Source organism: Malaclemys terrapin, chromosome 4, assembly GCF_027887155.1.
Source record: "Malaclemys terrapin pileata isolate rMalTer1 chromosome 4, rMalTer1.hap1, whole genome shotgun sequence".
Lineage (NCBI taxonomy): Eukaryota > Metazoa > Chordata > Testudines > Emydidae > Malaclemys > Malaclemys terrapin.
The window spans coordinates 17,274,920-17,301,345 of NC_071508.1; the positions used below are offsets into that span (position 1 = coordinate 17,274,920).

General features: G+C 47.9%; 2 protein-coding genes across 3 annotated transcripts; one reads left to right on the top strand and one right to left on the bottom strand.

The window, feature by feature from the left end:
• Nucleotides 1–431: 431 nt before the first annotated feature.
• Nucleotides 432–9,026, bottom strand: BYSL (bystin like). The gene is made up of 7 exons (XM_054026821.1): nt 8,652–9,026; nt 6,548–6,713; nt 5,755–5,893; nt 4,229–4,362; nt 3,052–3,212; nt 2,141–2,243; nt 432–1,196 (listed from the first exon to the last, which is right to left on the bottom strand). Exons 1-7 carry the CDS (start codon nt 8,938–8,940, stop codon nt 848–850), a joined length of 1,341 nt encoding a protein of 446 aa, XP_053882796.1. The 5' UTR covers nt 8,941–9,026; the 3' UTR covers nt 432–847.
• Nucleotides 9,027–10,803: 1,777 nt separating this feature from the next.
• Nucleotides 10,804–24,063, top strand: MED20 (mediator complex subunit 20). Of its 2 annotated transcripts, none has more exons than XM_054028240.1 (4): nt 10,804–10,995; nt 16,379–16,533; nt 19,856–20,109; nt 21,574–24,063. In XM_054028240.1, the coding sequence occupies exons 1-4, from the start codon at nt 10,805–10,807 to the stop codon at nt 21,787–21,789; spliced, it is 816 nt and encodes a 271-aa protein (XP_053884215.1). In that variant the 5' UTR covers nt 10,804; the 3' UTR covers nt 21,790–24,063. The 2 variants fall into 2 exon arrangements, with proteins under 2 accessions (XP_053884215.1, XP_053884216.1); XM_054028241.1 differs by having other exon boundaries at nt 19,861–20,109.
• Nucleotides 24,064–26,426: the final 2,363 nt, after the last annotated feature.

A 26,426-nucleotide genomic window follows, 5' to 3' on the forward strand; every position in this document is an offset into this window, starting at 1 on the left:
GGGAAATGACTGATTCTGCTCACCGAACAGAAACATCTCCAGCTGCCAACCCAGACACCAATCCTTCCCCAGGGCATCGCCCGCCAGCAACCAAGATGTATGCGGGAGAGCGCAATCTCGTTCCCTGCTGTGCAGGGGAACCCGGGGCTGCCTTTCAAATTTATCCTCAGTGAAATGAGGGACAAGTTACAGAAGACAGAAGGCAGGCTCAGTGCATTGAGAGGAAGGGAAGAGTTCTTCAGCATGCATTAAGGGGACAGCAGTGCTGGCGGAGCAGGGCCTGGAGTAGACTGCACGTGCCCTCAGTGACTGCCCCTGAATGCACCACCTCTTCCAGAAGGAGGAAGGAGCTGGTTCCCTGCCACCTGACTGTCCCTTTAAAGTAGCTGCAACTGAATCTTTTCAATTCCACCAGGCACTAGAGCACGCTCTGAATGTCCCCAGGAAAGGTTTTATTCTCAGACACAGGAGCAGTCCTGAGCTCTTTCACCCTCCCAGAGACACCTGTTGGTGTCAGGCCAGTAAGGACATCTTCTGATCTGAGGCAGCTTCCACCACTGCAGAGTTTAACTCCCAGGGAAGGTCCAGGTGAAGAACACAGCCTGCTTCTGCCCCCTGGGCTACGGGGAAGGAGTCTAGGGGGATCTCAGTGACGGACACACGCTCGCTTGTTCCAGCCAAAGATCTAGCTCGCCAGCTGAGCCCCTCATCCTCGTCCAGTGAAGAAGGCAGCCATGGGACAGCGTCCCCAGCAAGCCATGAGCAATAAGGCAAGTTCTGGGCTGCAGCTTCTCCCTGACAGAAAGAGTCCCCAGCTCCCTGCAGTCCACACCTTTCTCCCCCAGCCTCACTCCATCGCCACCGGCTGCAGCCCTTCCACGTCCCGAGATTTGGAGTTCACCAGCTCCCTCCTGATCTCGGCCGAGATCTGCGGGTGGCAGTGGAACTTGAGAAGCTCCAGCAGGGATTCCTTCTGCTCCGAGGAGAGGTCCTCCTTGTAGCGCTGGGCAAAGGTCAGGAGGCACTGGTGCCACAGCACGGGCAAGGTGCGCCGGTCCGTCTGGAAGGCCAGGAAGTGAAAGACCAGGGCGTCTACCACACGGAAGGGCAGGGCATATTTCTTGTCGATAAGCAGGCGCAGGAAGATGCTGTTGGCACCACTGTACTCCATCTCGGCGAGCTTCAGCATGGCAGCACTGCGGGAGGGGAGGGGGGGGTAAGAGCAAGGTTGAAGTGTGCACATGGGGGGGACGGGACTTGGGGCAGGTGCTTGTCAGTCACACTCCGCACCCGCGACTGGGTCTGGGCACCTTCCAACACTAAGAAGCACCCTGCCCCTGTAGCATCTTCAAGAGGACAGGCTTTGCCAAGGCCTCCCCTTCTCCCAGTTCAGAGCACGTTTGTTTCTGGAGTCTGTGACCATCGCTCTTCCCCCTGGCAGCCTTTAAACTTCCCCACCGCCTCTATTCTAGGGCCAGGGATTGAAGGCTGGCGCGCCCATGGCACATCAGCTACCAGAGCGGGCCGCACCCTCCTCCCACCCGTCCCTGCAGGCGTAAATCCGTTCCCAGAGCCAGAGGGACGTCAAGTCCCCACCCAAAGACTGCGCTCTGGCATCTGGCCATCTTGCTACGTGCCCAGGCATGACCCGAGCGGTCTCCCCGCTTCACTACCCTGGAGAGACAGAATCAAGAGTGGCAGTAAGGGTCTGGTCCCGCATGGCACCAAATCCCCTCTACTGCCACTGGAACAGGTGGGATAACCCAGCCGGGACATGGCCTCTGGGCTATTCCTGTGCTGCTGAGCTAGGAAACGCTTAGCTACCAGCAACGTGGAGCTGTGGCTGAACTGGTATCACTTGGCCCAGAAGCTTGCCAAGGGGGAGAGCCATTAGAATGGGAACAGTCTGCCCAGGAAAGTGACGGAAGCCCACTGTTTGGGACTGGACACCGCCCTGGATGCGCTGAACGGACCAGCCTTGGGCTGGAGTAGGTGGGACCTCATAGATCTTTCCTAGCTCTGTGAAATGCCAGAGAGGTTTTCTGGCAGAGCCATGACATTGCTGTGGGACTCCCTGAGGAAATGGGAGAACTACTGCCTCCCAATAGTCCCCCTGGGGCGCCAGTCCTCCCCACGTTACCTGGAGTGAAGGACGGGGATCGAGCACTTAGCAAGAATGCTCCCTATGATGATGGCTTCCCGTAGCGTGCAGGTCCCCGACTCACACAGGGGGATCAGGATCCCTGGAAGGGAGGAGGAAGAGAGTTGGACAACAGTACTCTTAACACAAGATGGCTGGACCTGCGGGGCTCAGAGCCTGAAGCCTACCCCAGCTGACTGACCCCTGCCCCGTGCATTCCAGTCTCCGTGCACGTCCAGCCTGAGAGAATGAACTCTCCAGAGGGGCATCGATGCCGCATCCCTGGGAACCCACTCCTGACCCGAGCGCAGAATGTTGCGGGAGGCACAGGACGGGCTGCACTCTCTCTTTGTCCCTGCCAACCTCATCAATGGACAGTACAAATGGACACGGGGGATCAACTCCCAACGATGGGTTGCCCTGCCACAAATGGATCTCGCCCATCTCTGACAGGTAACGAAGGGGGCTGTCTTTTTTCGGCAACACTTATACAGCTGATGGTGCCAATATCAGTGAACTGAATATTCTGATCTAGCCACTGCTGGTCCAACAGGCTGCTTGTCCGCAGCTGAAGAACCAAGCAGGTTTCTGCACCTCGCTTGCTTTTGCTCTCATGGTTTCAGCATCCCTCCCTATCTTCGGTGCTGCTGTTCAACTCTGGAGAGCGTTTAGGGGGTGCTGCATACACAAAAGAAGTTCACGGTGCAAAATAAAAGGTTAACGGTGCCGCTGCTGGAAGGCCAAAGAAAACAAGTAGCTGAGTCCTCCACCGCCCTCCTCCCAGAAAACAACTCCTAACATAGCTGTGACACAAGGAACGCTTACACAACCCAGCCTGCGCCTTTCCTGCTAGGTCACTGCACTGCAAGCCAGACCCGCCCTCCTCTTACTGCCACCTGGTTTCTTTTCACCTTTGAACCAGGCTCCTGGCTTGAACAAAGCCTTCTTCAAAGCCATGTAGAGGTGGAAATTGAGGCGCTTGTACTCGGCGATGTCATCCCTCACTCGCGGGAGCAGCACCAAGTTATAGAAGCGCTGGGCCATCCTCTCCTTCAGGTTGGAGGAAAAGATCCTGGCAGGAACGAGGGAGTGGGAAATTGAACTAAAATCTCAGCCCCCCCATCCCAGCAGCACCAATGAAGTCAAGCAGGAAGCAGTCTAATACTCCCACCTGAGGATCTCCCTTTCCCACTGCGCACATCCTACTTTGCTGGTGGTGGGTTTGTTACCCCATGTTTGAAGCTTCTGTAGGCAAAGCCCAACAAGCGTTTCAGTGAGTGCACGCTTTCTGCTGAAATCCAGGCTGGGTTGGGATGGCCTAATGGAGGATGAGGAGTCAGGACTCCTGGGTTCTGCCACTGACTCGCATGGTGAACTGATCCTCTGTGCCTCATTTAGAGCAGGAACAATACGCCCTACCCTCCCAAGAGGGGGAAGGCCCTGAGGCTCAGCTAAGGGCCTTGGAGAGGTAGGGTAAGAAGTGCTTAGAAGTGTATGACACTCTGCGTTACCTGCTGGGCTTAGTAGCAGAGTCCAGGGGAATCAGTGAAGTGACTAAACAGCTTCTTTTTAAAGACTGGTACTCCGGCTCCTCACTTAGACTCCGGCTACAGCTTCAGAGACTACAGTCCTGTACTGCCCTGCCTGACTGTGCACCTCATCCGTGTCAGAGCCCAGAGTAAAACAACCAGTGTTATGTAACATTTTATAGTTTGGGATCTGAACCTGTAATATCGAAATTGGACACGCTTCAAGTGTCACAAACTGCAGTTCTCACCCTGGCTGCAGGCAGGACGAGCGCCAAGTTAAAGGGCAGGTTCCTTAGGAGTGGTTACAGCTATGGAGAACACACTGACGGGAACAACCGTGCCCTGGATCAGGATGGAGTCAATCTCCTCTCCCTCTAACAGTGCCAGATCCACAGCACTAGCACGGGTTTCCTGAGGTGGCAAGCGGCTTGCTTCCTCAGTCCTTCGGCTAAGCCGAAAGCTAGAGGTTGGTTAGGATTTCAGTGACATGGCGGGTGTTCATGGAAAGCCCACAGTAAACCCCCCCCCCATCAGTAAAACCCCGGCGATTATCTCAAACCTGGTTGCTTGATACATGGCAGCTGCAGTCCATGTTTCTGGCTCTGTGATGTAAAGGATCTGCTCCCAATTTGACAGTGCTGGGATGATTTTAAAGGCCTTGGGGAGTTTGCCACTCCTGTATTTGGACAGCACCTTTAAAACAAAAAGTATGTGGAATGTGGCCTACTGGTCAGAGCAGGGACCTGAGAGCCAGGACTGCTGAGTACCGTTACTAACTCAATGTGTGACTAACAGGGACAGCTGCCCCCTGAGCGCCTCCTCATGGCTGGAAGTCACTCTTCGGCACCCTGCCTCTGTTCCCCTCTTCAAGGCCCCTTAATACCTCACTCAATCCAAAGCGAACTGAAACATTTGCCTTCCGTGGTCCAATTTATCCCAGGCCCCAGTTCAGCGTCTCTCCCCTTAGTTAGGAAATACCCAGCCATTTTCCCTAGAGCTGGGTCCCAATTCAAAGCCTCTCTCTCGTCAAGCAGGAATTTGGCCTTCTAGACCCCAATCCCCGTTCAGTGTCTCTTCCCCTTAGTTAGAAAGTCCCCATCCCTCCTTCCCGGTGCTGGGTTCGAATTCAACAGTCACTCCCAGGTTTACCTGGCTACAGTTCAGCCTTCTAGTTCTCACTTCTCAACTCCCCTGGTGTCAGGGTCTTCTCTGCAGGAGCCTCTCTCATTTATTGTAGTTTCCTAATTTCCCCCCTTCTCTGCATCCTCCTGCTGCCCTCTACAGTGGAACCAGCTGTCCTCCATCAGGCCCCAGAGCTGCTAACATGGATGGGGTAGTCTGGAGCAGTTCTTTCAGTCATCAAGCTTGAATGGCGCCAGGCCTCCAGGCTTTAAGGGGCAAGCCACCCCATTAGTGACCTTGAGAAAGTCACTGGATCCATTTTCTCCATCCGTAGGATGGATATAGCAACGCGCCTTCCTCAAAACTCTGGTGGTTGGGAAGCATAATTATTTGTAAAGCGCTTGAGATCCTTGAATGAAAGATGCAGCGTAAACAGCAGTTACATTATTTGGAAGCCTGCAGAGAAGGAGTCTATTCCTAGTGAACACGAACCAATCATACTGAAATTCCCCTCCATTCACAGCCTCACATGCTTCTCAGGGCTCCTGGACGGAAGAGAATTTTAAAGTCCGCTCTCGAATGCACTCACTCACCGCCAGCTGAGCGGTAAGAAGTCTCTCAACATAAGAGTATAATTAACAGCCCCACGTTTTTTTTGCCTGTTGCAGATATAACGATAGGATGGAAACCTCCGACCCTGCAGAGTTTGCAATCTCCTTAATTACCCTGAAGTGCTACACAGCACTACTGTACAGTGACAGCTGTCATGTGCTGCCCCAGAGATGGCTGCAAGTCAGCAGTGGGAGACGATATTTTTCAGCACTAGCCACGAGGATAAAGACACAAGCCACAATGATTACGAATACTGGCTGCTGGAGCAGCTGGGCTCAATTCGACCTAGCTCCTCACAGAGGGACAGCGTTTTGAAGGTGGATGCTGCTATATAAATACTATTGCTCTTACTTCTCGGACACCCTTGTAGACCTCCAGTACGCGGGGGTCCAGCTGAGGCATGGGGTGGCCTGATATTTCCGACATCATTGTCTCCACCTCTGTCTGCTTCTCCGTGATCTTCTCCATGATGATATCGGCTAGCGTGAGCCTGACAGACACAGGGGAAGGAAACTATGTAGAGCTTGTATCTCGCATAGAAGAGCATCAGCGTGTTCCTTGGCAAACCACGTAGCAGGGCCTAGGGGACTGAGCCCTGCAATAGGAATCAGAGGACTTGAAGCCGGCTCTGCCAGTGGCCTGCTTGGTGACACTTCCCCTTGTGCCTCTGTTTCCGCCCCCATTCTTTATCTCTCGTCTATGTAGGGTGTTTATCTCTTTGGGGTAGAGACTGTCTTACCGACTGTGGATACAGCGCCAAGCACAAAGGGAACCCTGATCTCAGCTGGGCCTCTCTCTAGGCGTTACAGTAATAGGAGTTACTACGGTGCATGTGTCATTTTAGAAGAAATGAAGCATTATCTACTGCTTGGCTCACAGGGGGTCAGGACTCCTGGGTTCTGTTCCTAGTTCTGCCTCAGACTTGCCTCATGAGCTTGAGCAAGACAATTCTCCCCTATGCTTCAATCTCTCCAGCTATAGAAGAGTGACAGAGCTTTAACCAAACCCACCTCCCAGAGATCAGTTAACCTCTTCGAAGTGCTGTTCTGAACTTTAACGTTATTTGAATGCTGTATTGCTGCAGGAGGCGCTGCCCACAGTATGGAAACACTTATATCCCATGGCTCAGGGGTTTGTTTCTTACCTTAGCGGCGGATTCTTGTTCATGAACATTTCAATGGCTCTCTCATCCTCCGGGTCCACCGTCACCTCCTCACAGTACTCCCCCTTTCCCATGGATGCAGCAGCTTTCTCCAGCGTGGGCCACTCATCATCCTCTGCGTCAGAGTCCCCGCCGTGTGATCCAGACCCTGAAATAAACCAGACACAGTTAAGGTTGGACAAGTCAGGGGGCAGAGCAACTTGCCTGCAAAGATACAGCTGAACAAGTGCATTCCACTCAGCTCTCCACACTCTGATCTCCAACTCTCTCGTGTGGCTAGTGAGGTGAATTTGCAGAAGCCCTTTTCTAACAGTAGTCAAACACCCACTATGGGAAGGGGCACCAGAGACTTCCCGGGGCAGTCCATTTGAAGGGACAGTCAGAATTTCCATCCAAGCCCAAGAATTGCTTATCCTCTGTCAATTGCCTAATTAACTACCAGGATCAACCAATAAGGTTGGAGAACAGCTGTGCAATTAAAAATTATTCTGCTAACTTGAAGCTTTATCAACTAAAGAGTTAAAAGCAGTTTCAGGTCCTACACGTGTGCCTAAGTCCCTCCTCCTCGTTTTTGTGGGATTCTAACCAGGGCTTGTTTTGGTTTTTTTTATTATTTTTCTCTCTCCTGTTGTCGTAGGAAGAAAATCACACAAGCCCAGAGAAAGCTGACTCGACGCCCTGATCCTGCAAACACATACTGAACTTTATACTCACGCTTTAATGCAACTACTCGCATGTGTAAGTATTTGCAAGATCACAGACTAAGGCTAGGTTTACACTACCCGCCTGAATCAGCGGGTAGAAATCGACCTCTCGGGGATCGATTTATCGCGTCCCAGCGGAGGTGGGAGTAAGCGCCGCCGACAGAAAGCCGCAGAAGTCGATTTTGCCGCCGTCCTCACAGCGGGGTAAGTCGGCTGCGATACGTCGAATTCAGCTACGCTATTCACGTAGCTGAATTTGCGTATCTTAAATCGACTCCCCCCTGTAGTGTAGATGTACCCTAAGGCTCACATTGTAAGAGGTATTAAGGTGCCCAACTCCACTACCTCTAAAAAGCTGGCCCTAAGTGACCATTAAACGGACTCAACACTACGTGCTGTCAAATGTACCGTAAAAAACAATATATGATTTGGGACAGGAAATGAGGAAGAACCTCGTACCCAAGGGAAAGGATGGTCTATTGAATAGACCACTGGACTAAAACTCAAGAAACCTGGGTTCAGTTCCTGAGTCAGGCACGGATTTCGTGTGTGGCTTCGGGCACGTCCCTAGATCTCTCTGAGCAGCTGTTGAATGGGAACGATACTTCCCTTTCTCTGAGAGGTGCTGACAGGATCAGATCCCTTCATGATTGTGAGGTGTCAGATACTATAGGGACGAGGGCTGTTTAAGGATACAGACAGGTGGATAAAAGTGGAGGAGGAGAAACATAGGGAGACAGAATGCCTTCCCGTGACACAACTCAGCCGAGGCACCCAGGGGAACACACCTATAACTTTTGCTGCACGATCAGAAGCCAGAATGCTGTTTTACATCTCATCTGAAAGCCAGCAGCCAAGGCAGCACAATGCCCCCTTCCACTACGCGGGGACTTTCCTTGCAAACTGGTTTAGGGTGAGCACTGCCACCGACTGAACTGCCAACACCACTTCCTGAAGCCTTCGGGGACGTCCTTGGGAAAAGGGGGAAAGACCTTAACCCAATACCATCGCGGATCTACCCAGGCCTCACTTTTAATACTGGGACTCTCAGGAACTAGGAGGGTGGAGAGAGAAATCCCATGAGAATTTAGCAGGGGGTTCTTCTCTTCCCCATCAAACCTGCTATATCAAAGGGAAACAGAGGGGGGGACGGGGGGGTTGTCCCCACCCAGCCGAAACTGACAAGCAGAGATCAGGCTCGTTAATAAGTGACAGAGCCCACCCGTGTGCTCGCTTTGCTGGTGTGCTTAAAGTTAGCTCTGCGCTTCAATAAGGAGCAGCGTTCACCCCAAGCAACGGCTAGAAAACCAGCCCAGCTCACCCCACCCACTCCTAGCCCCACCCCTCTTACGTGCTCAGTCCCCGGCTCTGTCCCCACTCACCCAGCACCGTGGTCTTCTCCTTCTTCGGTTCGGTTCCTTTGCCAGGACAGTGCTCGGCCTCCAGCTCCTCCTGCTGGATCCGAGCCTGTTCCAGGATCCTCCGGGACAGTTTCTCATCCACGTACTGGTCCTCCTGTTCCCCACCGCCATGCTGCCCACCTCTGCCTCGCCTCTTCACCCGCGTGGTGGGCTTCACCGAGTCCCCTTGTATGATCTGCTCGGCCAGGGACACGTTCCTGGCCGCCTCCCCTGCGCTCCCAGTACCCTTCCGCCGCTTGACCTTAGGCATGTTGATCCCCCCAGCTCACTCTCCCTGGCCTGTGAGAAAGCGCACGTGTGCAGCCTGTGTGGGTTGCGTACGCAAGGGAAGGGGAAGGGCGGCTGGAGAGGTCCCACCAAAGCGCATGCGCCCCTGGAACGTTGCCACTCCTTCGGTTCCAAAACTGGCAACAGCCTAGTCAACCCTGTCGTAAGGCTCGGCTCTTAAAGGTGCAGCCGTCCTATTTTACAGTGCCTTCTAGGAACCTCTCCTAAGGCGGAGTCTTTCATCCTACAGAGTCCTTCATCATTCAGAGCGAGTTCAGCTTTCAAAGCAGCAGAGAGAGAAGGTGGATTTACTGTATTGAGACAAGGGTTGCACCCACCTATTAACTCCATTGAGATATATTAGGCTGGGAGAAATTGGTGGAGGGACAGGGGATATTGGTTACTTGGCTAAATAATTCTTAGGGCCTTTCATTTTTGGTTTTTATTTTATTTATTCTCAGGAATTTATTGGTGTTTATTACTACAGCAACAAAAACAGGTGGAAATCAGTGGAAAAAAAACAATAAATTTTCTGGATAAATATCTGGGTTTATTTTGGTGGACGGAAGGACGGGGAAAAGATATTCAATAGATAAATGCTTTGATGAATGGAATTCAATGTGGTTTGCTGCAGAACTAAAACAGAACTCAAAACACAATGACAAGTTTCAGAGTAACAGCCGTGTTAGTCTGTATCCGCAAAAAGAAGAACAGGAGTACTTGTGGCACCTTAGAGACTAACAAATTTATTAGAGCATAAGCTTTCGTGGACTACAGCCCACTTCTTCGGATGCACAATGCCACCTCTGAGTTTAAGAAAACAATAGCTCTCTAATCCCCAAATAAAACTTTTCATTTGAATAAACAGTTTACTGTTGTAGATTTAGAACTAGTAGCCTATAAATATTTACATTTAATACTGAGACCACACCATCCTTTTCTCCTCTTTTTGTTTTACTAAAACTTTTGAATATGTGTATTCTGAAACATATTCTAAGACAGATTTTCTTTTTCTTAACATTTTAGTTTAATGTGTGTCAGATCTTTAAATCTGCTAACAGCTTGAAATGTGTACTTGGTTGGACTGAGATTCATCAGTACGTTCAGATGTGCACACACTTCAGAGCTTGCGTGGGTGCCTGTTTGTTTATTGTGTGTATCTTCTAGACTAATACATAGCCTTACTTCAACAGGCAGCTTTGCATATACACACAGACTAATGTATTATCACACCACATATATCTCATGCCATGTATTGTACTTCCTAATAAAACAACTTTTTAATATATATTTGACTGGTACACAGGTAGGGTGAAAATCAGAAAAAAATGAATAATACTTTTTGTAAAACTCAGGATTTATTTGATAAATAAACAGTTTAAACTGAAAACGAAGGGGCTTAATAATTCTTTTAAAGCGCTGCCCCTCCTAAATGTTGCCTTCTTTATGATGAAGGAGTTTGCAATGTGTCAAGTATCAGGGGGTAGTCGTGTTAGTCTGTATCTACAAAAACAACAAGGAGTCTGGTGGCACCTTAAAGACTAGCAGATTTATTTGGGAGTTGCAATGTGTTTCCCTTAGACCTTTATCAATTTCCTCCTGAGACACTGGGGAGCACTGACACAAGAATTCTTTCCTCCTGTTCCTCTGTGTCCCCTGGTTCTGCAATCCCGTGCCAAGCAGTCTCTACTCCCACTCTGAAACCTGTCACAATCTTTGGTAACTGATCTGTGTCCAGGAGGCGGTAAGTAGCACCGTGACCTACAGAGAGGCAGGGGGCCTGGCCTGAGACTCGTATCCTCCCCTCTTGATGACATCATTTCCTGCTTGTTGCCTTTCACCGGGATATGAGAGGACAGGGAGGGGCTGCTGGGCTAGCAAATGTGCTTCCTGCCCAGGAGAGAGAGAGACACACACACACATCTATATATAAGTCTCTGCTGCAAATATATTTGGAAGACTGCATAGTATCAGCTGGGCCTCCTTCTCCACCAGTGCAGCCCTACGTGAAGACTTCAAGAAGCATGGGAGTCACCTGGTAGGACTGTCTATGTTGCGTGGTTAAAAAGCGTGCCAGTGGTTGGGTCTTTATTTACTTGCAATGAATGTGACTGCATGATGGTTGTAGACTGGTGCCTGCCAGGAACAGCTCCGTTACAGCAGGTTAGGTTCTATTATTGGGGGGGGGCTCCTTGCACCGAGCCCGGAAAGGTTAGTTCCTTAGGAGGTGCTCTGTTGCAGGATGAGCTCACGGGTGCCTGTTCACTGCATTGATTCTTGCTGGGAGTGTACTGTGGCAGCTTCTTCAGCCTGTGTTCCTCGTTGCTGTTCGAGCTGCTGGGGCTGCCCGGCTGTTCGAGCCAGCGTCACCATGTTGCACCCGCTTGGTCATCATCACATGAGGCCCGGTGGGGATAACAGGAGAAGGCACCCAGCAGAGAAGAACACGGGTGAGGCAGGATCCTTGTTCAGGAGGGTGTGGAGCATAAGAGCAGCCATACTGGATCAAACCAATAGTCTATCTAGCCCAGTATCCTGTCTTCCGACAGTGGCTAGTGCTAGGTGCCCCAGAGGGAATGAACAGAACAGGGAATCATCAAGTGATCTGTCCCATCACCCATTCTCAGCTTCTGGCAAGCAGAGGCTAGGGACACTTCAGAGCATGGTTTTGCATCCCTGCCCATCCTGGCTAATAGCCATTGATGGACTTATTCTGTATCAACTTTTCTAGTTCTTTTTTTGAACCTGTTATTATAGTCTTGGCCTTCACAACATCCTCAGGCAAAGAGTTCCACAGGTTGACTGTGCGTTGTGTGAAGAGATGCTGCTGCTCAGGGACTGCAAAGAGGGAGCTGGGTTATGTTCGGTCGGGGATCTAGTTGGGCTTGTAATTGTAGAATCATAGAAGATTAGGGTTGGAAGAGACCTCAGGAGGTCATCTAGTCCAACCCCTTGCTCAAAGCAGGACCAACACCAACTAAATCATCCCAGCCAGGGCTTTGTCAAGCCAGGCCTTAAAAACCTCTAAGGATGGAGATTCCACCATCTTCCTAGGTAACCCATTCCAGTGCTTCACCACCCTCCTAGTGAAATAGTGTTTCCTAATATCTAACCTAGACCTCCCCCACTGCAACTTGAGACCATTGCTCCTTGTTCTGTCATCTGCCACCACTGAGAACAGCCAAGCTCCATCCTCTTTGTAACCCCCCTTCAGGTAGTTGAAAGCTGCTATCAGATCTCCCCTCACTCTTCTGCAGACTAAACAAGCCCAGTTCCCTGAGCCTCTCCCCGTAAGTCATGTGCCTCAGCCCCCTGATCATTTTTGTTGCCCTCCGCCGGACTCTCTCCAATTTGTCCACACCTTTCTGTAGTGAGGGGCCCAAAACTGGACGCAATACCCCAGATGTGGCCTTGCCAATGCGAATAGAGGGGAATAATCACTTCCCTCGATCTGCTGGCAATGCTCCTACTAATGCAGCCCAATATGCCATTAGCCTTCTTGGCAATAAGGGCACACTGCTGACTCATATCCAGCTTCTCGTCCACTGTAATCCCCCAGGTCCTTTTCTGCAGAACTGCCGCTTAGCCAGTCAGTCCCCAGCATGTAGGAGTGCATGGGATTCTTCCGTCCTAAGTGCAAGACTCTGCACTTGTCCTTGTTGAAACTCATCAGATTTCTTTTGGTCCAATACTCCAATTTGTCTAGGTTGCTCTGGACCCTATCCCTACCCTCCAGTGTATCTACCTCTCCCTGCATCTTAGTGTCATCTATGAACTTGCTGAGGGTACAATCCATCCCATCATCCAGATCATTAATAAAGATGTTGAACAAAACCAGCCCCAGGACTGACCCCTGGGGCACTCCGCTTGATACCGGCTGCCAACTAGACATTGAGCCGTTGATCACTACCCGTTGAGCCTGACAATCTAGCCAGCTTTCTATCCATCTTATAGTCCATTCATGCAATCCATACTTTTTTAACTTGCTGGCAAGAATACTGTGGGAGACTGTATCAGAAGCTTTGCTAAAGTCAAGATATATCCTGTCCACTGCTTTCCCCGTATCTACAGAGCCAGTTATCTCATCATAGAAGGCAATCATGTTGGTCAGGCATGACTTGCCCTTTGTGAGTCCATGTTGACTGTTCCTGATCACCTTCCTCTCCTCCAAGCACTTCAAGATGGATTCCTTGTGGACCTGCTCCATGATTTTTCCAGGGACTGAGGTGAGCCTGACCGGTCTGTAGTTCCCCGGGTTCTCCTTCTTCCCTTTTTTAAAGATGGGCTCTATATTTGCCTTTTTCCAATTGTCCGGGACCTCCCCTGATCACCACGAGTTTTCAGAGATAATGGCCAATGGCTCTGCAATCACATCAGCCAACTCCCTCAGCACCCTCGGATGCATTAGATCTGGACCCATGGACTTGTGCATGTCCAGCTTTTCTAAATAGTCCTTAACCTGTTCTTTCACCACAGAGGGCTGCTCACCTCCTCCTCATACTGTATTGCCCAGGACAGCAGTCTGGGAAGTGACTTTGTTTGTGAAGACTGAGGCAAAAAAAGCATTGAGTACTTCAGCTTTTTCCACATCATCTGTCACTAGGTTGTCTCCCCCATTCATTAAGGTCCCACACTTTCCCTGACCTTTTTCTTGTTGCTAACATACCTGTAGAAACCCTTCTGTTACCCTTCACATCCCTTGCTAGCTGGAACTCCAGTTGTGTTTTGGCCTGCCTGATTACACCCCTGCATGCTCGAGCAATATTTTTATACTCCTTCCTAGTCATCTGTCCAAGTTTCCACTTCTTGTACACTTCCTTTTTGTGTTTAAGCTCACCAAAGATTTCACTCTTCAGCCAAACTGGTCACCTGCCATATTTGCTATTCCTTCTGCACATCAGGGTGGTTTGTTCCTGCACTCTCAGTAAGGCTTCTTTAAAATACAGCCAGCTTTACTGGACTCCTTTCCCTCTCATATTAGCCTTCCAGGGGATCCTGCCCATCAGTTCCCTAAGGCAGTCAAAGTCTGCTTTTCTGAAGTCCAGGGTCCCTATTTTGCTACTTTCCTTTCTTCCTTTTGTGAGGATCGTGAACTCAACCATCCCATGGTCACTTCTGCCCAGGTTGCCACCCACTTCTCCTTCCTCTACCAATTCTTCCCTGTTTGTAAGCAGCAGGTCAAGAGGAGAATGGCCCCTGGTTGGGTCCTCCATTAGTTGCACCAAGAAGTTGTCCCCAACGCTCTCCAAAAACTTCCTGGATTGTCTGTGCACTGCTGTATTGCTCCCCCAGCAGATGTCAGGGTGATTGCAGTCCCCCATTAGACCCAGGGCCTATGTTCTGGAAACTTCAGTTAACTGTCCAAAGAAAGCCTTGTCTACCTCATCCTCCTGGTCCGGTGGTCTATAACACACGCCCACCACGAAATCACCCTTTTTGCTCTCGCTTCTAAACTTAACCCAATATCTTTCGACAGACTTTTCTCCAGTTTCATACTGGAGCTCTGAGCAATCATACCGCTCTTACATAAAGTGCAACTCCTCCACCTTTCCTCCCCTGCCTGTCCTTCCTGAACAGTTTATACCCATCCATGACAGTGCTCCAGTCATGTAAGCTACCCCACCAAGTCTCTGTTATTCCAATCACATCGTAGTTCCTTGATTGTGCCAGGACTTCCAATTCTTCCTGCTTGTTTCCCAGGCTTCTTGCGTTCGTGTACAGGCACGTAAGATAACTAGCCGATTGCCCTGCTTTCTCAGTATGAATCAGGAGGCCCCCCCAGTTGCACCCTCCTCCTTGTGTTTCCTCCCGGTATCCCACTTACCTCAGGGCTTAGGTCACCGTCCCCCGGCAAACCTAGTTTAAAGCCCTCCTCACTAGGTGAGCAAGCCTGCCTGTAAAGATACTCTTCCCTCTCTTCGTTAGGCTTCAACAAGCTATGTCAGTATCGCAGCTGGTAATATAACATAATGGGAAAATATTGCAATGGGCATTAAGGGCATGGAGGACATGTATTTAAAAACAGGAAATCAAGGCTTTATACTGCTCAAGAGGGAAATAGGAGAGCTCGAAGGACATCAAGAGCACGTTTGACCACAGGCTATCTGGAGTTACACAAGGTTTTTGCTCTGTTACACTGGTAAAACCTTCTGTGTGATGCTTATTTTATATGTTTATAAGGTGACAAGGAAAATTTATCTCTACAGTGTCCCATCTGTCCTGGCACTTGGCCAGCACCCATTGCAGTGGTACTTAGTATGGTGCCAATCCCTGTTATGCTTGCTCTGCCTGCCTTAGGGTTTTCTTAAATGCCTGTCACAACTGGGTTGGGATGGCTGAATGGTCTAACAGGCCACATTCAAAGCTTTGTCTTATCCTCTCCTGGGTGTTCTAGCTTCCCTGTAGAGCTGTGGGTTCAAATCCTGCTCCTGACCCATCTCTTCAATGCAGGGGTGGGCAAACTACGGCCCACGGGCTGAATCCGGCCTGCCAGCCATTTTAATCTGGCCCTTGAGCTCTTGCTGGGGAGTGGGGTCTGGGGCTTGCCCCGCTCCAGCAAGGTATGGGGCCGCTCCACGCAGCTACTGGAAGCAGCAGCATGGCCCGCCTCCGGCTCCTACGTGTAGGAGCTGCCAGGGGGCCCAGCTCTGCACGCTGCCCCGTCCCCAGGTACCGCCCCTGCAGCTCCCGTTGACCGGGAACTGCGGCCAATGGGAGCTGCAGGGGCAGTGCTTGGGGACGGGGCCATGTGCAGAGCTGCCTGGCTGCGCCTCCGTGTAGGAACCGGAGAAGGAACATGCCTTCTGGGAGCTGCTTGAGGTAAGCATCGCCCGGAGCCTGCACCCCTGAGCCGCCACCCCTGCGCCCCTACCCCAGCCCTGATCCCCCTCCTGCCCTCCGAACCCCTTGATCCCAGCCCAGAGCACCTTCCTACACCCCAAACTCCTCATCCCCAGCCCCACCCTAGAGCCTGCACCCTCAACCAGAGCCCTCAGCCCCTCCCACACCCTAACCCCCATTTTGTGAGCATTCATGGCCCGCTGTACAGTTTTATTCCCAGATGTGGCCCTCGGGCCAAAGAGTTGGCCCACCCCTGCTTTAATGGCTGGATGTCTTAGCTCAGTGCTATAGCTCAAAAAGAAGCATATGGGTTTGATAGAAAAATTACTGGGTGAGATTCCCTGCCCTGTGTTAGTCAAGAGGTCAGAGGGGACTATCACAACGCTCTCTTCTGGCCTTTAAGTGAATGAGTCAAGTATGCAAGTGCTCTACAGATCAGATAACTATCATGTATGTTGGCTTTTAATCTCTATTCTAGACTTTATAAGTACATTGGCTGAAATGGATTCTGAGTTGATTATCATATCTCTATGTATTAGATTACTGAATCTTTTCTTTTGCTTCCTTGTCTTCTATGACAGTGTGTCTCAGATGCCCGTGGCAGAGGGGAAGAGCGTCCAGCAAACAGTTGAAATCCTAACAAGGAAACTGGAGCTGCTGGGAGCAGAGAAACAAGGAACATTTTGTGTGGACTGTGAGACCTACCACACCGCTGCCTCCACCATGGGCAACCAAGGTCTGCATTTCACTTCCTTTCATGGAGTGATCAAAGCGCTCTGTGGCGATCGTTAAGGCTGATCGCTGGGGTTGGTATAACGCAATTTGAGTAATGTTCAGGGAAGTACTTGTTCTCTTATTTTCTGACAAGGACATCTAATGCTAGCTCTGAGGTTGAGTCTCAATCCCACTAATGCTTCCCCCCCCTTCTTTTCTCCAGTTATTCAGGGTGTCACTACTGCAATAACTTGGTGGTAGCTGTAGGGAAGAAGAGTAAAATAGGGACCAGATGCATGGATTCTGTTCTGAGAATCCATGCATTCTATTCTCCCTATGTTTAAAATGTACATAACAATACTGACCTACCTCACGTGGGGTTGGATGGCTTGACTGCTGATAATAAAATGCTTGGTGATCTTTGGATGAAAGATGTTACATCAATAAAGATTATGATTAATTCTGCCAAAGCTTCATTAACACCGAGTTAAGACTGACCTGCGATGCCTCGTACCTTCTGAGTGCATCTGTACTTCAACTGCTGAAAACCAGGAAGTACAGAGTTACGGTACTCGCCAGTCCTGCAACCTTCATACTGCCCTCTTTGAGTGACACCCCAACCTGCTGTTACAGACAGTAATAATCTGTCCTTCCACTTGTCATTCTGCAAGGGTACAAGGAAATGCTGGTCAACCTTAACTGTTAACAAGGATTTTAAGTAGGGAATTTCCCTTGTTCTTTGAGGAAGTGGTGGTACGGAGGGGGGCATGACTGGGGGGACAGTTTTCCTAGGGAGACCATAGAATGGTGTCGTGACTCTTTTTAAGTGGGGCTGTATCTCAGGACACCCTTTCTTAAACAACTTCAAATTTAGCCCGCCAGCCCTACCCTGGTTCCTCATGATGCATAGCATTTTTTCAAGACCATCTGAGTGAGCATGTGGACTACAGAGCGCTTAAAAAAAGCGACTCAAGTAACTGGTCTCACCTTCAACTGTCATGGTGTTACAGCTTCGCTACAAAAACAACAAGGAGTCCGGTGGCACCTTAAAGACTAACCGATTTATTTGGGCATAAGCTTTCATGGGTAAAACCCCCCACTTCTTCGCTATAAGTGTCTCTAGAGGTTAGCAGTGAGCCTGTGCCTCCGCGTTTCTGTCTGGTCTGGGAATGTGCATGGCTTCACTGTTGCCTATGCAGAGTGCTCTGTGAACACTAGGCTCTCTGGCTCAAGGTTGCAACCTTGCAACCTTGCGCTGCTGTTGGATTTTGCTGATCACTTCCAAGCTGTTTGCATGTAAGAAAAGTAACAGAAGTTTGATTTTTTGTGATTTACACGGAGGGAAGTCTTGTCTGCAGAAATCTGCCAAAGGGCTAGTTCTTTATATAGGCAGTTGCACGGTATCCTAGTTCTTGATGCTAAAGCCCCATGTGAACCAGTTATAAAGTGTCCACTTTTCCTTGAATACTCCAAACAGCTTTCTGCTGATGGCGTGCCCCATTGGCTAAGGAATCAACAGTGATCAAAAATATAGTTCTGGGTATTTTTCCTGTGTAACATACTTAAAAAAAGAACTTCCTTTCACAGCTAAGTAAAGGTTATGTGGTATGGCATTTCGGGCGCTAAGCTCTCATTAAGAGTCTAATTCTGGTTGTTGGGCTTGGTGTGTGGGTGGCTGGGTGGTATGGTGGCCTGTGATATACAGGCGGTCAGACAGGATGATTTGGTGGTCCCTTCTAGCCTTAAACTGTGAGGCTCTATAATAGCAACAGCTGTGTGTGTAAATTCTCATCTGTCGGATCCCTAAATCTTCAGGATGTTTTTTTTCCAAAATGCATGTGTTATGCGGAAAGCATGGTAGGCCCCAATCAGCAATTGGCCACACATGGACATACCCTTGCACCCAGATGGCCTTCAGTGAACTCAGCATGGGTGCAGGGATTCACATGAACAGAGTCACTGTCACATCTGTGTCTCAGTTCCTCTGGTGGTGCCTTCTCGCTCTGGGTTGTGGTGGTAGTGATTTGCTGGTGGCTTGTGCTAGCGCAAAGTATGATACCATACCACGTAATCTCCCCACTCCGCTGCACTGGTGCGTGAATGAGAGTTAAGACTAGACTCCACCTGTATGCCTGCTCCAGGGATGGACAAGGACAGTAAGCAGGTGCCCAGACCCAGGATCTACATGGGCAAGGGGGATTCTTTATTTCCCCTAACATCCCTTGCAGGGATGTACAATGCAAGTCACAATCTAGCCCTATGTTATTTTATAATGCCTTCGAGCCCCATTGGAACCCCCTTTTGCGCACGAGGAATTACTCGTTGAGTTCACTGGGGCTGTTTGTATAACTGCTCTTTTGCAGTCTGGCCCTTAGATTGTTAAAGCAGAAAGAATATTAGAAATCTAATGTACTCATCCCTGTTCATGCTCTTTATTTACATTTTGCCCTTCTCTCATCTTGGGCAGTGTAAATCAAGGTCGCTTTTGTCTCTAGTCAAATTCTGTCTCAGCGCCACAGGTTTTGAGTTGGGTGTACTGCAGGAGTAGAGCAGGGGTTATTTGTCTAAAAAATGTTTCCACTGGGATTTAAAAAAATAAAATAAAATTCCTATTTGTGTTCAGTTTTCTAGAAGTGTTGGAAGGATTCTTAGTTTTTCCCCAGTGCCTAAATTTTGGACCAAACATGAGTTGACGGTGCCGCTAAGGAGTAAAGTTGCTGAGAATTCATTGTGGTGGGTCAGTGTTTGGATCTGTTCATATGGAATGTTAAAGGAAACCTGGCTCCAAATATTGAATTTGTTCAAGTTGAGCTGTCTTTTTACGAAGAGTGGAGGGCATCCAGTATGTGCTCTCTTTATTAGACATTCTGTATCTTCAGTTCAGTAGACAGTTCCCACCTCCCTTCCCCAGTAAAATATCCCATTTCCCAAGCTGACATATGTATGTATGAGTGAGTGAATTGGTAAATGGAAACCCAGCAGTAAAGTTAGCAGTCAGATGGCTCTCTTGAGTAATTGGTGCAAAACATGTTTAGAAATTTGAGTTTGGGGCTCATACATCTCAGTGGGCACAGGAAATAGAGATAAGGATGTGCTCTGGAATGGCAGAAACATTAATGTACCTGCCTGAGGTTTTTTTTGTGTTTTTTGTTTTTAGATCATAAAACAAACCCAAACACCAGTGTCCAGAATCATATTAAACATTCATGAGGAATACAGAAATCCTGAAATAGCGTTTCTTTTGTCCTTGTTTTTGTTGATTCTAACAGATGTTTCTTCTTGAAAGCACGCAATAGGGAAGAAGCATCATTTCTACAGTTAAAATACCGTTGCTCTTGTTCCAGGGCAGGCTGGCAAGCTGATGTACGTGATGCATAACTCTGAATATCCCCTCAGCTGTTTCGCTCTCTTTGAAAACGGCCCCTGCCTCATAGCAGATGCCAACTTTGATGTCCTGATGGTGAAACTGAAAGGCTTTTTCCAAAACGCCAAGGCAAACAAGATAGAGAGCCGGGGTACGCGGTACCAGTACTGTGACTTCTTGGTGAAGGTTGGCACTGTTACCATGGGGCCCAGTGCCCGGGGAATATCTGTGGAGGTAAGGCTGTTTGTTCCTTGAGGTGGTTAGTCTCATTGACTTCAGTGAAACATAGAATCACAGAATCGTAGGATCAGAAGGACCTTGTGCTCCTCCTGTCTAACAGTGAGAGTATTGCGATTAGAGTCATGAGTATCAGTCCTAGCACACCAGCTGCCTAAATATGGTCAAGTACTTTGTAGGAATCACGACAGAGGTGAGTTTGAAGGACGATGCCCTGGCTTTGCCGACTTTCAAGGGGAGATCTTCCAGTGTGTATGAGATGACATGGGGAAAAGTGCAAAGGTGTTTGAGGGGAAAAATATTACTAATGGGTAACAACAACTGGCATCATTAGCAGAGTAGAGGCATATGTTGAAGGCTCAGTAGTGTGTGAGAGGATAGGTGGGGCTGTGCTAAGCTAGGAAGCGCCTCTGAAAGAGAAGATGAGTAGTTTTGTTTTGGATGCAATGGAAAAGGGGAGCCAGATTTTTGTGTCTCTTTCTAAACACTTTTAAATCCTATTTTACAAATATTTGATTAATCACCTCATTGGACATCTTTAAACATGCGTTTCAACATTCCTAGTCAACAGAACCAGAGCTCAAGTAATAGCATTATTATATTTCAGTAGAATAAACACAGTTGCCATAATGATAGCAGCATTTCTATTGATCTTGGGTTTATCAGAAGCTTGTTTTATACCAAACTTGAGTTTGGAACCCAATTTGAGCTGCCTGTCTTGTACTTTGGAAAACTGGTTTAATTAAAAACATATCTGATCTTAACCCTGCTTATAAACACCCCCACCCTCACCCCTGTCGAGTAAGGCAAGCTGGGTTTGGTGAATCCTGAGGTTCAGCAGCATGCATAAGAGGATATAATGATCAGATCCCCATTTGTGGTTCATCATTCTTGTCAGCTGGCAGGGATGGTTTTGCTTTTTCTTAAATAAGCAAATTTAACACCTGTGACAGTGACGAAGTTGGTAGCAGGTTCTGAGCACATTTCCACAGCTATCTGTCTGATTCTTTTTTACACACGCACACAATCTAACAATCCACCTCATTTCTGACACGCAACATCCTTGTTGTTCCAGACCCAAGTCCCTCCTGGGCAAAGTGGTATTTGAACCAAGGTCTGCAGAGGTGAAAGGCTAGTGCATTAACCTCCGCTGTGCCATCTAGCCCCTGGAGTACCTAGGTCACTTGATAATAATGATGCATCTGCAGTTTTCTGATAACTTTACTTCCCAGGTCCCCATTGCTTTTGTAAGTAAAATTCAGGTGAGTTCCTTGAATGTTTTCCAGGCTGCTGGCTCATTGTTTATCAAATAAGTGAAGGAGGAAAAAAATTAAACATCTCCTTTTAGTTTGCATATATGAGGAGGATTGATGCGTTCTGTATCAGGGTTCAAAGTTAATTGTCTCCTGTGTGGTTACCGTCCCCTGCTCCATGCTTCAGTGCTCCTGTTTCTGTTGCCAGGTGGAATACTGCCCATGTGTGGTAGCCAACGACTGCTGGAACCTGCTCATGGAGTTCATGCAAAGCTTCATGGGGAATCACACTCCTGGAAACCCATCCGTGTTTGGCAACAAGCACGACAACATCTACAGCCCAGGTGACACAATGGCTCAGTACATGGAACTGTTCAACAAGATCCGCAAACAGCAGCAGGTGCCTGTAGCTGGGATCAGATGAAGAAGACTCCAGGAGACTTTTTTTTCTTTTTAAAGTGACAATATCCTCTCTTTTTCTGATTGTCCTCATGGATCAGGAATACCAGCCCTTTGCTCAGTAATGTCCTGAAGATGTCTTCCCCCTAAAGAAAAACATCATTCATCTCCATATAGCAGGGGTAGAATCAGTTTTTCCTACCTCCAAGCTTGGTCTCAAATATAGTGTGTGTTTCATCCCTTATTCAGTGGTTAGCCCATTGGCGCTGGTGTGTCTCAATGCAACATCAGTGCTTGATTCTGGTGATAAATGTTCTTCTGCAGGAGGATAAAGTAGAAAATGCAGCTGTGTGCGCACACAGGCAGGGTTTTATTGTCCCTCATTTTCCTTAGTGGCAGGCTGGTGAATGTGGGTTTTGGGGATATTCATATGGAAGCATTTTGGTACCACTTTAATAATAATTTAAAAAAAAGGCTTATTTTCATATAAAGATGTGGAGTCTTTTTATCCAGCAAGGGGGGGGGTGTGGGTGGGTGTGTGTGTGTTTTGTAACAAATTTCTTTAATTTTTCTCTGGTGCAGAAGTTATTTCTTAGCCACGTTTATCTTTGATTTTGTTGAGGGGCTTTACACCCTCGATGGAAAATAATTTCCTTTTGTGATCAAAAATCTCTCTCAATTCTTTGCTGTCCCCTTGTGGTTATGTTCTTAACTTGCCATCATCTTTGATAGCGGATTAAAACCTTCTGGCTCTCCAATGATACAAATGGAGTCTGGCCTTCCTGAAGGATTCTTCTCATCTGTTGAAACAAAGTATCTGCCACCCTATCTCATGGTTAGAAAGGGAACTGATAACATTGATAGAGGTCTCTTTGCTTTAAATCTCTACTCACCTGCGAAGTCCCATTGATTTCAGTGGGACTATTAAGGTGAGTAAGGGTTTGCAAGCGGGAGACTGTAGATTTACTGCAGGGCTTGAATATCATACACCAATGATTTACTTATCTGGATGGAAAGCTAGGGAAATTCCCTCCCTTTAAGCCATCTGTGCCCTTGGCTCTAAACACTGAGGAGCTGCCTGGCTGGGGAATGTAAATTTCCTCTCTCCTCTTTATATTTTTCTGTGGTTTTGTGTTTGCTAAATAGATAGCAGCCTGGCTGTTTACCTTGGTTCTGCAGCTGCAGACCTTTGTGTCGCTTCCCCTGAAACGCCTTCCCAAGGAACTTCACAAGTAAATAGCTGCTAGGCAAGGATCTTCTCTGCTTAATTTCAGAATTCTGCATCTTTCAAATGAGCAGAACTATCCTGGCCCTGCAGCCACTTCTCCTGCTGAACTCCCATTGAAGTCGGTGGGAGTTCCATGGCCAGAGGCTTTGCAGGGTTGTCAGTCCTTAACTCATGCCTTATGTCACACCAGTTTGAGCAAATAACCTGAGGGACCAGTGCATGGCTTCCTTAAAAAACATGTCCTGCATCCCCAGCCCATAGACGGAACTTGCACTGCAGCCCTGTGTCTAAAAAGTAAACTGGGCAAAACAGAAGTCTTGGACCTAAATAAACCTGATCTTCCAGGCAAGCTGCAATCGGACAGGGTCTGGGGAAGAAGATTGAAGAGATGTTTCTGGAGGATTGGAGAGAGATGAGCTGTTTTATTGCTTTGATTTACTGGTTGACTGAGTTGATTAATTCATTATTTATATATGATGGGTTTGTTTGTTTGTTTTTCCCTGCTGAAGGGGGGCCATCATTTATGCCTGTAAGTGTAATTAATTGTTACGGCACCTAGAGCTTGTTGTATGGGCATTTTTTTTTATTATTATTTAACTCTGAATACATTCAATAACATGGCAGTAGGTCTCATAAGCCCTGGTTAAATGCTTTGCAACAAACAGTGTTTAAATAAACTTGCAATTTGAACATATTGGAAGCCTGGGGAACGAGTTTGGGGTCCAGTCTTGCAACTCAAAGGCATGTTACTCACTAAACCCTGACTCTCACGCTGACGTCTGGGGAGAGTCTTGTGAGTAAAGCTTTCAGAATGTGGCCCTTAGCTCGTTATTACTCTGTGTAATTAAGTGGGTCTAGGATCTTTAACCAAAAAATTCTGCTCTTTGGACAGATCATCTTCATCCTGCTTTCTTTAATAAAACAAAAAAAAGTACTGTGGAATTGTGACTGGAAGATTAGGCACATCACGTGTTGTAAATGTCTCTCTTAATCCAAAAAAGGTTGTGGTATCTCAGATGTCTTTTGTAACCAAAGTCACATGTCTTTAAAGAGTATAATATGTGTGCTAGATCTCATTGGTGTTTGTTCTCTTCTGAAGGCCGGTTACTGTTCTGCAGTCACAGCCCTGGACCCCTTGGGCTAAATTCTGTTCTTAATCACATCTATACCACTCCAGTGACGCCAGTGGGGTTGCATGGGTGTGAGGATAGGATCTAGGCCCATTATCTCTTAGTAAAGGCATCCATTGATGTGACTGCCTTCTCTAAAGTAGGGGATTGACTGACTGCTTCATGCAAAAGGCATTTCTTTTGCTCTCTGGGACCCCTGTTTTGATGGGCAAAATTATTATCCCTTCTCCCCTCCTACCAAGGCTATACTAGGGCCAGCTGACTTGGCTTCAAACAGTGGTAGTCTGCCTCTCACTGAGTGTTAAGTTTTTGGTCATGTCATGTTAACTTTATTGAGCCAACACAGTTGAAAATTGCACCATTTTTGCCTGTCACTACAAGGCCTGGGAGGTTAGATTTCCCTGTGACTTTGCAGCATTTTCAGAGTGCACATACAATTTTGAGAGGGAGGCTCTCCTGTGCACCAACTTGAGGCTTGCCTCTGCTCCTCTGGAAGTCAGTGGGAGCCTTTGCCACTGATTTCAAGGGGAGCAGGATTGGGCTCTACATAACAACGATCAGCTGCAGATTTCAGTGCTTTTTGAATGGAGATACGTATTATTATCCTGCTTTTACCACTGAGGAAACTGAAACATAAAGAGGTTAAATTACTTTACCTAGGGTCATACTGCAATTCAGTGGCAGAGACAGGAACAGACTCTGTCTCCTGACTCAATTGTGGCTTCAGGTAGGGAGCCAATAGCACACTGAGCCTATTCCTACTGATACAAAACTACTTAAGATAGTTAAATCCCAGGCAGACTGCGAAGAGCTACACAAGGATCTCTCAAAGCTGGGTGACTGCACAATAAAATGGCAGATGAAATTCAATGTGGATAAATGTAAAATAATGCACATTGGGAAATATAATCCCAATTATACATATAAAATGATGGGGTCTAAATTAGCTGTTACCACTCAAGAAAGAGATCTTGGAGTCACTGTAGATAGTTCTCTGAAAACATCCATTCAATGTGCAGCGGCAGTCAAAAAAGCAAACTGAATGTTGGAAATCCTTAAGAAAGGGATAGATAATAAAACAGAAAATATTACATTGTCTCTATATTTTATTTATTCCTCATAACACACGAACTAAGCATCACCAAATGCAATTAATAGGCAGCAGGCTTAAAACAAAAGGAAGTATTTCTTCACCCAACTCACAGCCAGCCTGTGGAACTCTGCCAGAGGATATTGTGAAGGCCAAGACGCTAACAGAGTTCAAAAAAGAACTAGATACATTCATGGAGGACAGGTCCATCAATGGCTATTAGCCAGGATGGGCAGGGATGGTATTCCTAGCCTCTCTTTACCAGAATCTGGGAATGGGCGACAGGGCATGGATCACTTGATGATTACCTGTTCTGTTCATTCCCTGTGGGGCACCTGACATTGGCCACTGTCAGAAGACAAGATACTGAGATCCTCTGAAACCTGAGCTAGATGGACCTTTGGTCTGACCCAGTATGGCCATTCTTATGTTCTTACCACGTACTATTATTCTCCATACTTATACAGTGCCTGCATGTTGATGCGGCGCTTTACAAAGTGAGTAAGTATATAAGTTGCCCCATCTTTTGTAGATCTCTATCATATTCCCCCTTAGTCATCTCTTTTCCAAGCTAAAAAGTTCCAGACTTATTAATCTCTCCTCATACGGAAGCCGTTCCATACCCCTAATAATTTTTGTTGCCCTTTTCTAAACCTTTTCCAATTCCAATATATCTTTTTTGAGATGGGGCAACTTACTTACCAAGGGCCCTTGGTTTAACTCCTTTTGAGGTTAAAGGAATTACACCAAGGCTGAATTTGGCTGCAGGAGTTCATAGTCTAAGGGTACACTCTATGGGGAAAATCCAATTGAAGTCCAAGTACCAGGATGGTTCTCTGTTTAGGACCAGGGCCTAAAATAGACCAGAAATGAGCCAAAGGTGATGGTATGAAAAAAGTTTGAAAGATTCCTGGAAGAAGTGAGTGTTAAGGGGAGATTTTAATGAGGAAAGGGAGGCTGTTAATAGACAAAGAGGCTCAGTGCTCCTTGGCTGTTAATTTCCAAAGGCAATTTAGATGACCTCTCCTTCGGTTTTTGTGTGTGTTTGTGAAGTGCTCTGTGATTGTTTGGGATCCAGTGCCAGGAGAGTCTGGATTTCTGTTGGAATGGTTCTGCCTTCTTCAAGGCTGAGGCTACCTAGGTAGGTACTAACGATAGAAAATGTCCCTGTCTCACGCACCACTGCACTGTACCACACAGCTCCTAGGCCCCAC